The sequence below is a fragment of the Pogoniulus pusillus genome, chromosome 9, assembly GCF_015220805.1.
Source record: "Pogoniulus pusillus isolate bPogPus1 chromosome 9, bPogPus1.pri, whole genome shotgun sequence".
NCBI lineage: Eukaryota > Metazoa > Chordata > Aves > Piciformes > Lybiidae > Pogoniulus > Pogoniulus pusillus.
In genome coordinates, this window is record NC_087272.1 from 37846773 (window position 1) to 37861045 (window position 14273).

General features: G+C 46.5%; 1 protein-coding gene and 1 pseudogene across 10 annotated transcripts in view; both read right to left on the bottom strand.

Moving 5' to 3' along the window:
- FRYL (FRY like transcription coactivator) overlaps positions 1-14273 on the bottom strand; it is a 245094-nt gene that overhangs the window by 65660 nt on the left and 165161 nt on the right. For all 10 annotated transcript variants that reach the window (XM_064149248.1, XM_064149243.1, XM_064149246.1 and 7 more), the window contains 6 exons: positions 12842-13010; positions 10793-11055; positions 7509-7649; positions 3829-3997; positions 2007-2091; positions 1383-1495 (listed from right to left, as the gene is read on the bottom strand). In XM_064149248.1, coding sequence (XP_064005318.1) covers positions 1383-1495; positions 2007-2091; positions 3829-3997; positions 7509-7649; positions 10793-11055; positions 12842-13010 — 940 coding nt within the window. The remainder of the gene's footprint in view (positions 1-1382; positions 1496-2006; positions 2092-3828; positions 3998-7508; positions 7650-10792; positions 11056-12841; positions 13011-14273) is intronic.
- On the bottom strand, positions 1029-1186 carry LOC135178525 (U2 spliceosomal RNA; annotated as a pseudogene).

Genomic DNA, 14273 nt, shown 5'->3' on the forward strand with positions numbered 1-14273 from the left:
TAACTTCTTGAAATGCCCTGGAGCAGGCTGCCCAGAGAGGCTGTGGAGTGTCTTTCTCTGGAGGCTCCAAACCTGCCTGGGTTGTGCTCCTGTGTAGCCTGCCTGGGTTGTCATGCTTTGGCAAGGGAGTTGGACTGGATGATCTCTGAAGGTCTGTTCCAGCCCCTAGCATTCTATGATTCTGTGAGATCTAGGAGAGGAGGAAACCAGCTATAAAGACCATCTGGTCCTCGTCGATGTCACCTTGCCCCTGCTAATCTCTCTCCTGTATCTTCTGCTAAACCTTTTAGCTACCTTTGGCAATGCTACTGTTAAAGAAAGTACAATAGAACTGCTCATTTGGGAAGATGTTCACAGTTCACTGTTTGCATTCCAAAGCAGGAAAACCTGTCTAGAGCTGCACGAATCACAGACTCATAGAATCACAGAATCAAGCAGGTTTGAAGACACCTCCGAGATCATCCAGCCCAACCTAGCACTCAGCCCCATCCAGTCAACTAGATCATGGCACTAAGTGCCTCATCCAGGCTTGGCTTCAACACCTCCAGGCACAGCCACTCCACCACCTCCCTGGGCAGCCCATTCCAATGCCAGTCACTCTCTCTGACAACAACTTCCTCCTCACATCCAGCCTAGACCTGCCCTGGCACAACTTGAGACTGTCTCCTTCTTCTGTTGCTGATTGCCTAGGAGGAGAGACCAATCTCAGCTGGCTACAGCCTCCCTGCAGGCAGCTGCAGGCAGCAATGAGCTCTGCCCTGAGCCTCCTCTGCTGCAGGCTGCACACCCCCAGCTCCCTCAGCCTCTCCTCACAGGGCTCTGCTCCAGGACCCTCCCCATCCTTGCTGCCCTTCTCTCCACACCTTCCAGCACCTCAACATCTCTCTTGAATTGAGGAGCCCAGAACTGGACACAGTACTCAAGGTGTGACCTGAGCAGTGCTGAGCACAGGGGCAGAATAACCTCCCTCCTCCTACTGGTCACACTGCTCCTGAGCCAGCCCAGGACACCACTGGATCTCTTGGCAAAACAGGTGCACCATTCCTGGAGGCACAGCAACATCAGGACGATGCTTGGAGCAGAGGAAGCAAGCAACTCCCATGCCCCAAAACAGAAAGTCCTCTCATCCAGGCTGTATCAGATATTAACCTGCTAAGAACAGACACTACACACCATAGGATGTGATGCTGACAAACTTGCACAAATAAATATTCAGTTGCAGCTTTTAAAAACTCTTTTGCTCAAAACCAAAATAGTTTAGGGGATACTTGAACTTGCTGTTGGACTTCAGAAAGCAACTGGAAATGTAAACTACAAGCCACAGGATAATCAAAGCATCAGAGGTGCAATTTTGGCTTTGTTTTTAAAATAAAACCCAGTACTTTTTTCTTCTTCATAGGAGCCTCCAGAGCTGCTGCTGTAGCGAGACTCTAGTCTGTGGTGCTGGCGATTTAAGTTACTGTTCAACCCACTGTAGATGTCTAGATGGACATAACTGGAAGAAAGAAAGAAAGCAGCACTAGTAAGTGATGTTCAGTGACATTAAATTCCATCAGCCCCTCACTAAAACTGTATTTCAGCAAACTGATTTGTTATGCTCCAAGATTTCATTGTCTAAGGACAATCAATAACGATGCCCAAACATCTTTGCTGTGGAGGATACACCTCCTGAAGCAATGCCAGGTAAAGAGAGTCAAGGAGAAAATCCACCATCACTTATATTTCTGGGACATCATTTGCATTAACATTTATGTACACTGAAGTATTTGTTGCCATTATACAGGAGTTATTCTCACTTCTAGGCAAAATAACACTTGGAGGTGTTGGTTGATGAGGAGCTCACCGTGAGCTGGCAGTGCCTTCATGCAGATCTGTTGCTTAAAACTTAAAGTCAGGCATTTGCTGCCTTGCAGGCATAGCTGCAGCCACTGAGGTGCAAGCATTTCTGATACCTACCAGAAATTCCTCCAATTCACCTGAGAACTGCTCTGTGAGGAGATACTTACTTCTCTTCAATATTGTCTTTTATATGTTTGCTGTCAGCGTTGCCATCCGTGGGAGCTACCATTGTATTGCTACTAGAAGTGGTACCTGTGAATGGTGGACAAAGAAGGAGATTGGTGAATAGAAAGGAAAAGAGGCCTTAAGCACTACTCAATGACCCTCATTTACTTTGAATCATAGAAGCAAGCAGGTTGGAAGAGAACTCCAAGCTCAGCCAGTCCAACCTAGCACCCAGCCCTGGCCAACCAACCATGGCACTAAGTGCCTCATCTCCTCTTAAACACCTCCAAGCACAGTGACTCCACCACCTCCCTGGGCAGCCCCTTCCAATGCCAGTCACTCTCTCTGACAACAACTTCCTAACAACATACAGCCTAGACCTGCCCTGGCACAACTTGAGGCTGTGTCCCCTTCTTCTGTCCCTAGTTGCCTGGCAGCAGAGCCCAACCCCACCTGGCTACAGCCTCCCTTCAGGCAGCTGCAGGCAGCAATGAGCTCTGCCCTGAGCCTCCTCTGCTGCAGGCTGCACACCCCCAGCTCCCTCAGCCTCTCCTCACAGGGCTGTGCTCCAGGCCTCTCACCAGCCTTGTTGCCCTTCTCTGCTTCACTTGGAAAGATGCTTCACTAACCCCAGAGAGCTTTCCTCCCCATTTCTCAGCATGTTCTTGGATGGAAGCATGTGGTAGGCACATTTTTTATCTTCAATGCATTTTTGGATGATTGATCTACTGTAAATTGTCATTTTTAACTAAATCCTCCTCAGTACAGTGCATTTAATTCCTGTGGGTGCAGCTTCTGCTTACATGGATTTACAATGGCATCAATTTTACTACACCAGTTTTCACAGCTGTCTGACATGACTGGAGATCTGTAAAGGGGAACAGGACCTGGGCATCCAAGTGGATGGAAGGTTGACCATGAGCCAGCAATGTGCTCTTGTGGCCAAGAAGGCCAAAGGCATTCTGGGAGGCTTAGAAGGGTTAGTAGGTCAACAGAGGTTTTCCTTCCCCTCTGCTCCTCCCTGGTGAGGCTGCATCTGCAGTAGTATGTGAAGTTCTGAGCCCCTCAGTTCAAGAGGGACCTCAGGGAACTGCTTGAACGAGTCCAGTGCAGAGCCATGGAAATGAAGAAGGGAGTGGAAGATCTTAATGAGGAGAGCCTGAGGGAGCTGGGACAGTGCTGCTGGGAGAGGAGGAGACTGAGAGGTGACCTCAGTCATAGTTATCAATATGTGCAGGGTGAGTGCTGAGAGAATGGAGCCAGGCTCTGCTGGGTGTTGCCCAGGGACTGGACAAGGGGCACTGGGTGGAAGCTCAGGCAGATGAAGTTCCATGGAAACATGACAAAGAGTGTTTCCACTGTAAGGGTGCCAGAAGAGGGGAGTTGTGGAGTCTCTCTCTCTGGAGATATGCAAGACCTGCCTGGATGTGTTCCTGTGTCATCTGGTATAGATGATCCTGCTCTGGCAGGGGAGTTGGACTGGATGACCTTTCAAGGTGCCTTCCAGCCCCTAACATTCTGTGATTCTATGTGATTCTGTGATAACATTAAAATGATACAGTGAAAGCAAGCAGTTCAAATCCTGACCATAAAGTCTAAGATATATTAACCCAAATGTGCTCCTTGTGAACCTGTCAGAAGCTCTTTAATAAGAACCCTACCTACATCAAAACCTGAAGAGCTTGCAAACTCTGCATGTACTCTTACAAAGAGCACACTGTGCTCTTGCTGAATAGTCAAGAGGTAAACTCCAATGCTACAACTGATTGATCACAGCAAGCTTAGCACTGCTGGTAACACAAATGTAAGGGAATAAATTCTCACCTGAAGTGACAGAAGGGATTTTGTAACTGGAAGTGATGCGGTAGTAGGGTGGATTATCCATATGGGTGACTCCTGAACTGACAGGATCTGTAAGCTGAAGCTCACTCACCAGCTCTTCTAGGAGTTGCATTGTTTTATCTCGACCCAGATAAACAATAACTTTCTTTACCTGCATGAAAAAAACAAACCCACACATAAAATACTAAGTAGATAGATAAAACTCTTATTGCAATGACTCCATTTAAGGAGTAAGAAGAAGAGAGGAGATTTGAACCTAATAGAATCAATACTGCACTGCAATGAGGATACCTGAAACCCACATTGGTTCTAAAAGCAAACCAAACTGCTTTCACAGCTGTCAAAAGCATCAGAAACACATCACAGTGTCACAGTATCACCAAGGTTGGAAGAGACCTCACAGATCATCAAGTCCAACCCTTTACCACAGAGCTCAAGGCCAGACCATGGCACCAAGTGCCACGTCCAGTCCTGCCTTGAACAGCTCCAGGGACGGCGACTCCACCACCTCCCCGGGCAGCCCATTCCAGTGTCCAATGACTCTCTCAGTTTCTCCTCACCTCCAGCCTAAATCTCCCCTGGCACAGCCTGAGGCTGTGTCCTCTTGTTCTGGTGCTGGCCACCTGAGAGAAGAGAGCAACCTCCTCCTGGCCACAACCTCCCCTCAGGTAGTTGTAAACAGCAATAAGGTCTCCCCTGAGCCTCCTCTTCTCCAGGCTAACCAATCCCAGCTCCCTCAGCCTCTCCTCGTAGGGCTGTGCTCAAGGCCTCTCCCCAGCCTCGTTGCCCTTCTCTGGACACGCTCAAGCATCTCAATGTCCCTCCTAAACTGGGGGGCCCAGAACTGAACACAGCACTCAAGGTGTGGTCTAAGCAGTGCAGAGTACAGGGGCAGAATGACCTCCCTGCTCCTGCTAACCACACCATTGCTGATGCAGGCCAGGATGCCACTGGCTCTCTTGGCCACCTGGGCACACTGCTGGCTCATGTTCAGGCAGGTATCAATCAGCACCCCCAGATCCCTCTCTGTCTGGCTGCTCTCAGCCACTCCCACCCCAGCCTGTATCTCTGCATGGGGTTGTTGTGGCCAAAGTGCAGCACCCTGCACTTGGAGCTATTGAACACCATCCCCTTGGACTCTGCCCATCTGTCCAGGTGGTCAAGGTCCCACTGCAGAGCCCTTCTGCCTTCCAACTCAGTCACATCTGCCCCCAGCTTGGTGTCATCTGCAAACTTAATGATGACTGACTCCATGCCCTCATCCAGATCATCATCACAAGAGCAAGAAAGTCTTTTGAGCTCAGTAACAGGTTTTAAGTAGCAGACTTCCCTTACAGGGGCTGGGATCACCACTGGAGGGAATGTATTCTGATATGAATCCATTAGGAGCTTTCAGAGCTGTGTTCTAGGCTACCTTTTCCAGCAGGTATCACATTTTAACTCGTGCTATCCCCTCCAGTGCTCTCACATATGCTTTAACAAAGGATGAAATCGATTTTGAGGGAGCTTGGGGTGGGTATTTTGTTATACAACTTGATCATGTCAGAGTGATCACTCTACATGGAGTGACAGCTACTTCATTTTACTGTGTTGTTTTGCTATGCTCTTTGTCTTTACTGCATTACTTCACTCCACTGTCTTTTCTACTGCATTACTTCACTCCACTGTCTTTTCTACTGCATTACTTCACTCTATTGTCTTTTCTACAGTATTACTTCACTCCACTGTCTTTTCTACTGCATTACTTCACTCCACTGTCTTTTCTACTGCATCACTTCACTCCACTGTCTTTTCTACTGCATTACTTCACTCTATTGTCTTTTCTACAGTATTTCTTCACTCCACTGTCTTTTCTACTGCATTACTTCACTCCACTGTCTTTTCTACTGCATCACTTCACTCCACTGTCTTTTCTACTGCATCACTTCACTCCACTGTCTTTTCTACTGCATTTCTTCACTCCACTGTCTTTTATACTGCATTACTTCACTCCACTGTCTTTTCTACTGCATCACTTCACTCCACTGTCTTTTCTACTGCATCACTTCACTCCACTGTCTTTTCTACTGCATTTCTTCACTCCACTGTCTTTTATACTGCATTACTTCACTCCACTGTCTTTTCTACTGCATCACTTCACTCCACTGTCTTTTCTACTGCATCACTTCACTCCACTGTCTTTTATACTGCATTACTTCACTCCACTGTCTTTTCTACTGCATCACTTCACTCCACTGTCTTTTCTACTGCATTTCTTCACTCCACTGTCTTTTCTACTGCATTACTTCACTCCACTGTCTTTTCTACTGCATCACTTCACTCCACTGTCTTTTCTACAGCATTTCTTCACTCCACTGTCTTTTCTACTGCATTACTTCACTCCACTGTCTTTTCTACTGCATTACTTCACTCTATTGTCTTTTCTACAGTATTACTTCACTCTACTTTTTTACTGTATTATTTCACTCTGTTGTCTTATTTTACTGTATTATTTCACTCTATTATCTTAGAGAATCATAGAAGCAGTCAGGGTTGGAAGGGACCACAAGGAGCAGTCAGTTCCAAGCCCCCTGCCATGCCCAGGGACACCCTACCCTAGAGCAGGCTGCACACAGCCTCAGCCAGCCTGGCCTCAAACACCTCCAGCCATGGGGCCTCAACCACCTCCCTGGGCAACCCCTGCCAGCCTCTCACCACTCTCATCACCAACAACTTCCTCCTCATCTCCAGTTGGACTCTCCCCACCTCCAGCTTTGCTCCATTCCTCCCACTCCTGCCACTCTCCTAGCGCCTAAAAAGTCCCTCCCCAGCTCTTTTGGAGCCCCCTTCAGACCCTGGAAGGCCACAAGAAGGTCCCCTGGGAGCCTCCTCTGCTCCAGCCTGCACAGCCCCAACTCTTTCAGTCTGTGCTCACAGCAGAGCTGCTGCAGCCCTCTCAGCCCTGCTCTGGACACAGTCCAACATCTCCACATCCCTCTTGTAATAGGGGCTCCAATTTTACCAACTTCTTTTTTGGGACTACACTAAGTTACAGCATAGAAAATCACTTAAAGGAAGTAAAATTAATTCTCCAAAACATTTCCATACTCTGCTAAGAGTAAACACTTAATTGCAGCAATTTTATTAAGCCTATAGTACATAAGAATTCTCTGCTAGAATGTCTTCCATAACCATGTAAGAACAAATATTAACATCAAAGATTCAGTGGTTGGGGGTGGCAGGAGTTCAGAATATTGAAGTTAATAAATTATACATGGTTACAGAATATCATCTCCCACTAATTAATCTTTCCCCCTCTGCAACAACTTCCTACCCTGAATAAACTGTGACATTAAGTTGCCTTCAGGAAGTCTCAGCTATCTTTAAGGTGCAATATCCTTTTCTGGTTAATTTATTTTCCCAAGCCCATTTCACAGATTCCAGGTTTGACCAAAAACTGACTGTAAAATTTGGACACCAATGTCCAAAGTAGCTCAAACAAAAGAGCTGAATTTGATCATAGTACTCAGTGGTCATAAAACACCACGCTGGAGGTGTTGACACTGGAAATCCTACCTCACCTTTTGTGGTGTTGTTTGTTTGTTTGGCCACCTTTGCTGCTAGACACACAACTGCTTTTTAAAGTATCAACAGCAGTGAGGGAAGGCATTGGACATACTCACATAAGGCAAAAGGCTGGGTTCACTGTTCACTCCACAGATACTGATGAGGAAGTGCAGGATGATTTTCAGATTCTTTGGCCAGCTGTCTGCCAAAGTAGTCCAGACGTTTTCTATCTCTGACCATGCCACTTCATCACCATACTAGAAAACAAAAGCAATTATCTCTGCTGAAAACTCCAGTAGAAAACATTGGATTTGACCAGTACAGTGGGAGAGGTTCTAGAAGGAGGAGACAGAAGTCCTGGAAGAAGCTGTTGTGTTTCTACCATGAGATCGTACAATGGTAGGGGTTGGAAGGGACCTCCAGAGATCATCCAGTCCAACTTGCCACATTCTGCAAGGAACTAATTCTCCAGACTAAACAGCCCCAGCTCCCTCAGCCTCCCCTCATAGGCCCCTCATCAGCCTTGCTGCCCTTCTCTGGACACCTTCCAGCATCTCAGAATCTCTCTTGAATTGAGGAGCCCAGAACTGGACACAGCACTCAAGGGGTGGCCTGAGCAGTGCTGAGCACAGGGGCACAAGAACCTCCCTTGTCCTGCTGCCCACACTGCTCCTGAGCCAGGCCACGATGCCATTGGCTCTGCTGCCCACCTGGGCACTGCTGCCTCAGCTTCAGCTCCTCTCTACCAGCACCCCCAGGTCCCTCTCTGCCTGGCTGCTCTCAGCCACTCTGGCCCCAGCCTGGAGTGCTGCTTGGGGCTGTTGTGGCCAAACATATAGATAGATAGACATATTGATAGATGATACAGAATCATAGAATCAGTCAGGGCTGGAAGGGACCACAAGGAGCAGCCAGTGCCAACCCCCCTGCCATGCCCAGGGACACCCTACCCTAGAGCAGGCTGCACACAGCCTCAGCCAGCCTGGCCTTAAACACATCCAGCCATGGGGCCTCAACCACCTCCCTGGGCAACCCCTGCCAGCCTCTCACCACTCTCCTGCTCAACAACTTCCTCCTCACCTCCAGCCTCACTCTCCCCACCTCCAGCTTTGCTCCATTCCCCCCATTCCTGTCACTCCCTGACAGTCTAAAAAGTCTAAATATAGATGAGATACTGATATAAACACATCTAAATATCTTTATGTATTTTATTTCTATGCTATACATTTTATTTATGTATAGTAGATACTTGTATGGGTTATAAAAATAGACAAAATGCATTTTAATGTTCATTCATAGCTCTTTGTAACATATAAATTGAAATAATATGAATGTAATATGAATACCAATAGAAATATGACTACACACAAGGATAATGAGAGGGCTGGAGCTCCTCTCCTATGAAGACAGGCTGAGAGAGTTGGACTTGTTCAGTTTAGAGAAGAGAAGGCTCCACTATTGTGGCCTTCCAGTATCTGCAGTGGGCTACAAGAAAGCTGGGGAGGGATTTTTTAAGGTGCCAGGTAGTGACAGAACTGTGGGGAATAGATCCAAGCTAGAGGAGAGGAGATTTAGATTAGACATTAGGAAGAAGTTCTTCACAATAAGGGTGGTGAGACACTGGAACAGGTTGCCTAAAGAACTGGTGGAAGCCTCATCCCTGGAGATGTTTAAGGCCAGGCTGGATGTGGCTCTGAGTAACCCGATCCAGTGTGAGGCATCCCTGCCCATGGCAGAGGGGTTGCAACTGGATGATCCTTGAGGTCCCTTCCAACCTTGATGATCCTGTGATCTCTGAACTCTCTTTTCTCACACTCTAAACACAACAACTGACTAGATCAAAGCAGGGCACTTCTGTTAATAGTTTTACCTTTGCAGTCATATACATCAAGTTGTTGAGGACCATGGCTGTAGCCTGTGGGACACAACAACTGACTAGAACAAAGCAGGGCACTTCTGTTAGTACTTTTACCTTTGCAGTCATATACATCAAGTTGTTGAGGACCATGGCTGTAGCCTGTGGGACACAACAACTGACTAGATCAAAGCAGGGCACTTCTGTTAGTACTTTTACCTTTGCAGCCATACACATCAAGTTGTTGAGGACCATGGCTGTAGCCTGTGAGATACAACAATTGACTAGAACAAAGCAGGGCACTTCTGTTAGTACTTTTACCTTTGCAGCCATACACATCAAGTTGTTGAGGACCATGGCTGTAGCCTGTGAGATACAACAATTGACTAGAACAAAGCAGGGCACTTCTGTTAGTACTTTTACCTTTGCAGTCATACACATCAAGTTGTTGAGGACCATGGCTGTAGCCTGTGGGACACAACAACTGACTAGAACTAAGCAGAGCACTTCTGTTAGTACTTTTACCTTTGCAGCCATACACATCAAGTTGTTGAGGACCATGGCTGTAGCCTGTGGGACACAACAACTGACTAGAACTAAGCAGGGCACTTCTGTTAGTACTTTTACCTTTGCAGCCATACACATCAAGTTGTTGAGGACCATGGCTGTAGCCTGTGGGACACAACAACTGACTAGAACTAAGCAGGGCACTTCTGTTAGTACTTTTACCTTTGCAGTCATATACATCAAGTTGTTGAGGACCATGGCTGTAGCCTGTGGGACACAACAACTGACTAGAACAAAGCAGGGTACTTCTGTTAGTAGTTTTACCTTTGCAGTCATATACATCAAGTTGTTGAGGACCATGGCTGTAGCCTGTGAGATACAACAATTGACTAGAACAAAGCAGGGCACTTCTGTTAGTAGTTTTACCTTTGCAGTCATATACATCAAGTTGTTGAGGACCATGGCTGTAGCCTGTGGGACACAACAACTGACTAGAACAAAGCAGGGCACTTCTGTTAGTACTTTTACCTTTGCAGCCATACACATCAAGTTGTTGAGGACCATGGCTGTAGCCTGTGGGACACAACAATTGACTAGAACAAAGCAGGGCACTTCTGTTAGTACTTTTACCTTTGCAGTGATACACATCAAGTTGTTGAGGACCATGGCTGTAGCCTGTGAGATACAACAATTGACTAGAACTAAGCAGAGCACTTCTGTTAGTACTTTTACCTTTGCAGTCATATACATCAAGTTGTTGAGAACCATGGCTGTAGCCTGTGGGACACAACAATTGACTAGAACTAAGCAGAGCACTTCTGTTAGTAGTTTTACCTTTGCAGTCATATACATCAAGTTGTTGAGGACCATGGCTGTAGCCTGTGAGATACAACAATTGACTAGAACTAAGCAGGGCACTTCTGTTAGTACTTTTACCTTTGCAGCCATACACATCAAGTTGTTGAGGACCATGGCTGTAGCCTGTGAGATACAACAATTGACTAGAACAAAGCAGGGCACTTCTGTTAGTAGTTTTACCTTTGCAGTCATATACATCAAGTTGTTGAGGACCATGGCTGTAGCCTGTGGGGATCCCCAGCCCTCTCCTCGTAGCCAGCGCCTGCTGTTCACCATCATTTCTCTGTCTTTCAAAGGATCTTCTTCTTCATCTTCCTCTGGCCGCCGAATGGTTGGCAAAGGTTTCAAGTCCACCAACTCAATGTTGTTCATCCATGGCAGCAGATAATGTAGCATCACCTGCCTCCCAGCTGGGTGAGCAGTTTGGATTCTCTGACTGACTTCTGTTAGTCCAAAATCAAGCAGATGAATGAATGGCACATCAATAATCAGAGGTAAGAACACCACCACCAAGCATGAGCCCAGGAAACCACTCTGAGAACACAGCAATGCTGACACAGACATCGTTTTCTTGCTTAGCTGACTGCTGTCATTTCACTATGATAAAGCCTACAGGCTTCAGCAGAGCTCACTGAAGAAACCACCTTAGAACCCACATGCATATATATTCCTTTAAGTGCAGCAGGGTACTGAAAACCTAGAGCAGGTAAAATGTACCAACACTTTTTTTTCCCCTCTTGTCCTAGTAAGTTATTTTCAGTGAAGTTTTTCATCTGCAATTGCTTAAGAACTAGGAAAAAAAACTATTTTTAAGCAATCTGCAGTAAGAAAACACTAAAAAAAGAGCAACAGAAATACAACTCTTAAAAACCATTGCAAATTCTTTCTCTAATGTGATAGTTTTATGGCTGTCAGGAAGTCAGAAGTAGGATCTCAGGCTCCTGAATATATGGAAGTCAGTAGAAGCATCTTAGGCTCCTGAATATATGGAAGTCAGTAGAAGCATCTTGGGCTCCTGAATATATGGAAGTCAGTAGAAGCATCTTGGGCTCCTGAATATATGGAAGTCAGTAGAAGCATCTTGGGCTCCTGAATATATGGAAGTCAGTAGAAGCATCTTAGGCTCCTGAATATATGGAAGTCAGTAGAAGCATCTTGGGCTCCTGAATACATGGAAGTCAGTAGAAGCATCATAGGCTCCTGAATATATGGAAGTCAGTAGAAGCATCTTAGGCTCCTGAATATATGGAAGTCAGTAGAAGCATCTTGGGCTCCTGAATATATGGAAGTCAGTAGAAGCATCATAGGCTACTGAATATATGGAAGTCAGTAGAAGCATCTTAGGCTCCTGAATATATGGAAGTCAGTAAAAGCATCTTGGGCTCCTGAATATATGGAAGTCAGTAGAAGCATCTTAGGCTTCTGAATATATGGAAGTCAGTAGAAGCATCTTGGGCTCCTGAATATATGGAAGTCAGTAGAAGCATCTTGGGCTCCTGAATACATGGAAGTCAGTAAAAGCATCTTAGACTCCTGAATATATGGAAGTCAGTAGAAGCATCTTAGGCTTCTGAATATATGGAAGTCAGTAGAAGCATCTTGGGCTCCTGAATACATGGAAGTCAGTAGAAGCATCTTAGACTCCTGAATATATGGAAGTCAGTAGAAGCATCTTAGGCTTCTGAATATATGGAAGTCAGTAGAAGCATCTTAGACTCCTGAATATATGGAAGTCAGTAGAAGCATCTTGGGCTCCTGAATATATGGAAGTCAGTAGAAGCATCTTGGGCTCCTGAATATATGGAAGTCAGTAGAAGCATCTTAGGCTCCTGAATATATGGAAGTCAGTAGAAGCATCTTAGACTCCTGAATATATGGAAGTCAGTAGAAGCATCTTAGGCTCCTGAATATATGGAAGTCAGTAGAAGCATCTTAGGCTCCTGAATATATGGAAGTCAGTAGAAGCATCTTGGGCTCCTGAATATATGGAAGTCAGTAGAAGCATCTTGGGCTCCTGAATATATGGAAGTCAGTAAAAGTATCTTGGGCTCCTGAACATATTTCAAACACAAGTCAAAGGAAAAGTTGCCATTCAGGAATTGCATTTCCCTCATTCATTATCATCTTGTCCTGATTTGAGGGAGTCACACAGAAATTAATCAACTGAAAAACAAGGATTGCACATTTTGGACAATGATTTTGACCCAAAGAAGTATTTTAAAGCCATACCTGAGAAGATAGCAAGTGTTAGTTCAGGGTAAGTCCTTGCTAATTCTTCTGAGAGCTGATAATAGGACATGGAATAGAGGTGTGGTAAAGGAGAAGGCTGACCCAAAACCCCATCTGTCCTCTGAACTTCCAGTTTGTGAGCGTAACGGAACATCTTTGGTTCCAAGATCTGCAGGAACAATGTTCAGAAGCTAAATTGGAGAACCTTGCTATAAAAATCACCTTTTAAATCAGGGCATCTACTCTCATCTACTCTCATCATCAGTGCATTTACTCTCATCTACTCTTAACATAGGTCAGGCCACACCTTGAATGCTGTGTTCAGTTCTGGGCTCCTCAATTCAAGAGAGATGTTGAGGTGCTGGAAGGTGACCAGAGAAGGGCAGCAAGGCTGGGGAGGGGCCTGGAGCACAGTCCTGTGAGGAGAGGCTGAGGGAGCTGGGGGTGTGCAGCCTGCAGCAGAGGAGGCTCAGGGCAGAGCTCATTGCTGCCTGCAGCTGCCTGCAGGGAGGCTGTAGCCAGGTGGGGTTGGGCTCTTCTGCCAGGCAACCAGCAACAGAAGAAGGGGACACAGTCTCAAGTTGTGCTGGGGGAAGTCTAGGCAGGATGTAAGGAGGAAGTTGTTGGCAGAGAGAGTGATTGGCATTGGAATGGGCTGCCCAGGGAGGTGGTGGAGTCTGTGTGGCTGGAGGTGTTGAAGCCAAGCCTGGCTGGGGCACTTAGTGCCATGGTCTGGTTGATTGGCCAGGGCTGGGTGCTAGGTTGGACTGGATGAGCTTGGAAGTAACTAATTCTCCAGACTAAACACCTTCCAGTACCTCAACATCTCTCTGCAATTCAGGAGCCCAGAACTGGACACAGCACTCAAGGTGTGGCCTGAACAGTGCTCAGTACAAGGGCAGAAGAACTTCCCTTGGCCTGCTGCCCACACTCTTCCTGATCCAGGCCAGGTTGCCATTGGCTCTTCTGGCCACCTGGGCACACTGCTGGTTCATGTTCAGCTGCCAACTAGCACCCCCAGGTCCCTCTCTGCCTGTCTGCTCTCAGCCACTCTGTCCCCAGCTTGCAGTGCTGCTTGGGGTTGTTGTGGCCAGGGAGCAGAACCTGGCACTTGGAGCTGTTAAAACACCTAGCATTGGACTGTGCCCATCTGTCCAGCCTGTCAGGGTCCCTTTGCATTAGCCCTCCTGCCCTCTAACAGATCCACACTTGTTCCCAATTTGGTGTCATCTATGCAACATCCTGTTTCAGATCCAGGAGAATTTTCATTTAGGTTCTATCCCTTGGAAAAAACCAAAAGCAGATGTTATGAAAATGCCATCTTTTGAGTGCTTAGTTGATGAAAGCAGACACACACTGCCACCAAATTCTGTGCCAGGCAAAGACCTGGCCTAACTTTGTACCAAAATAGAGAAGAAAAAGATACTACATC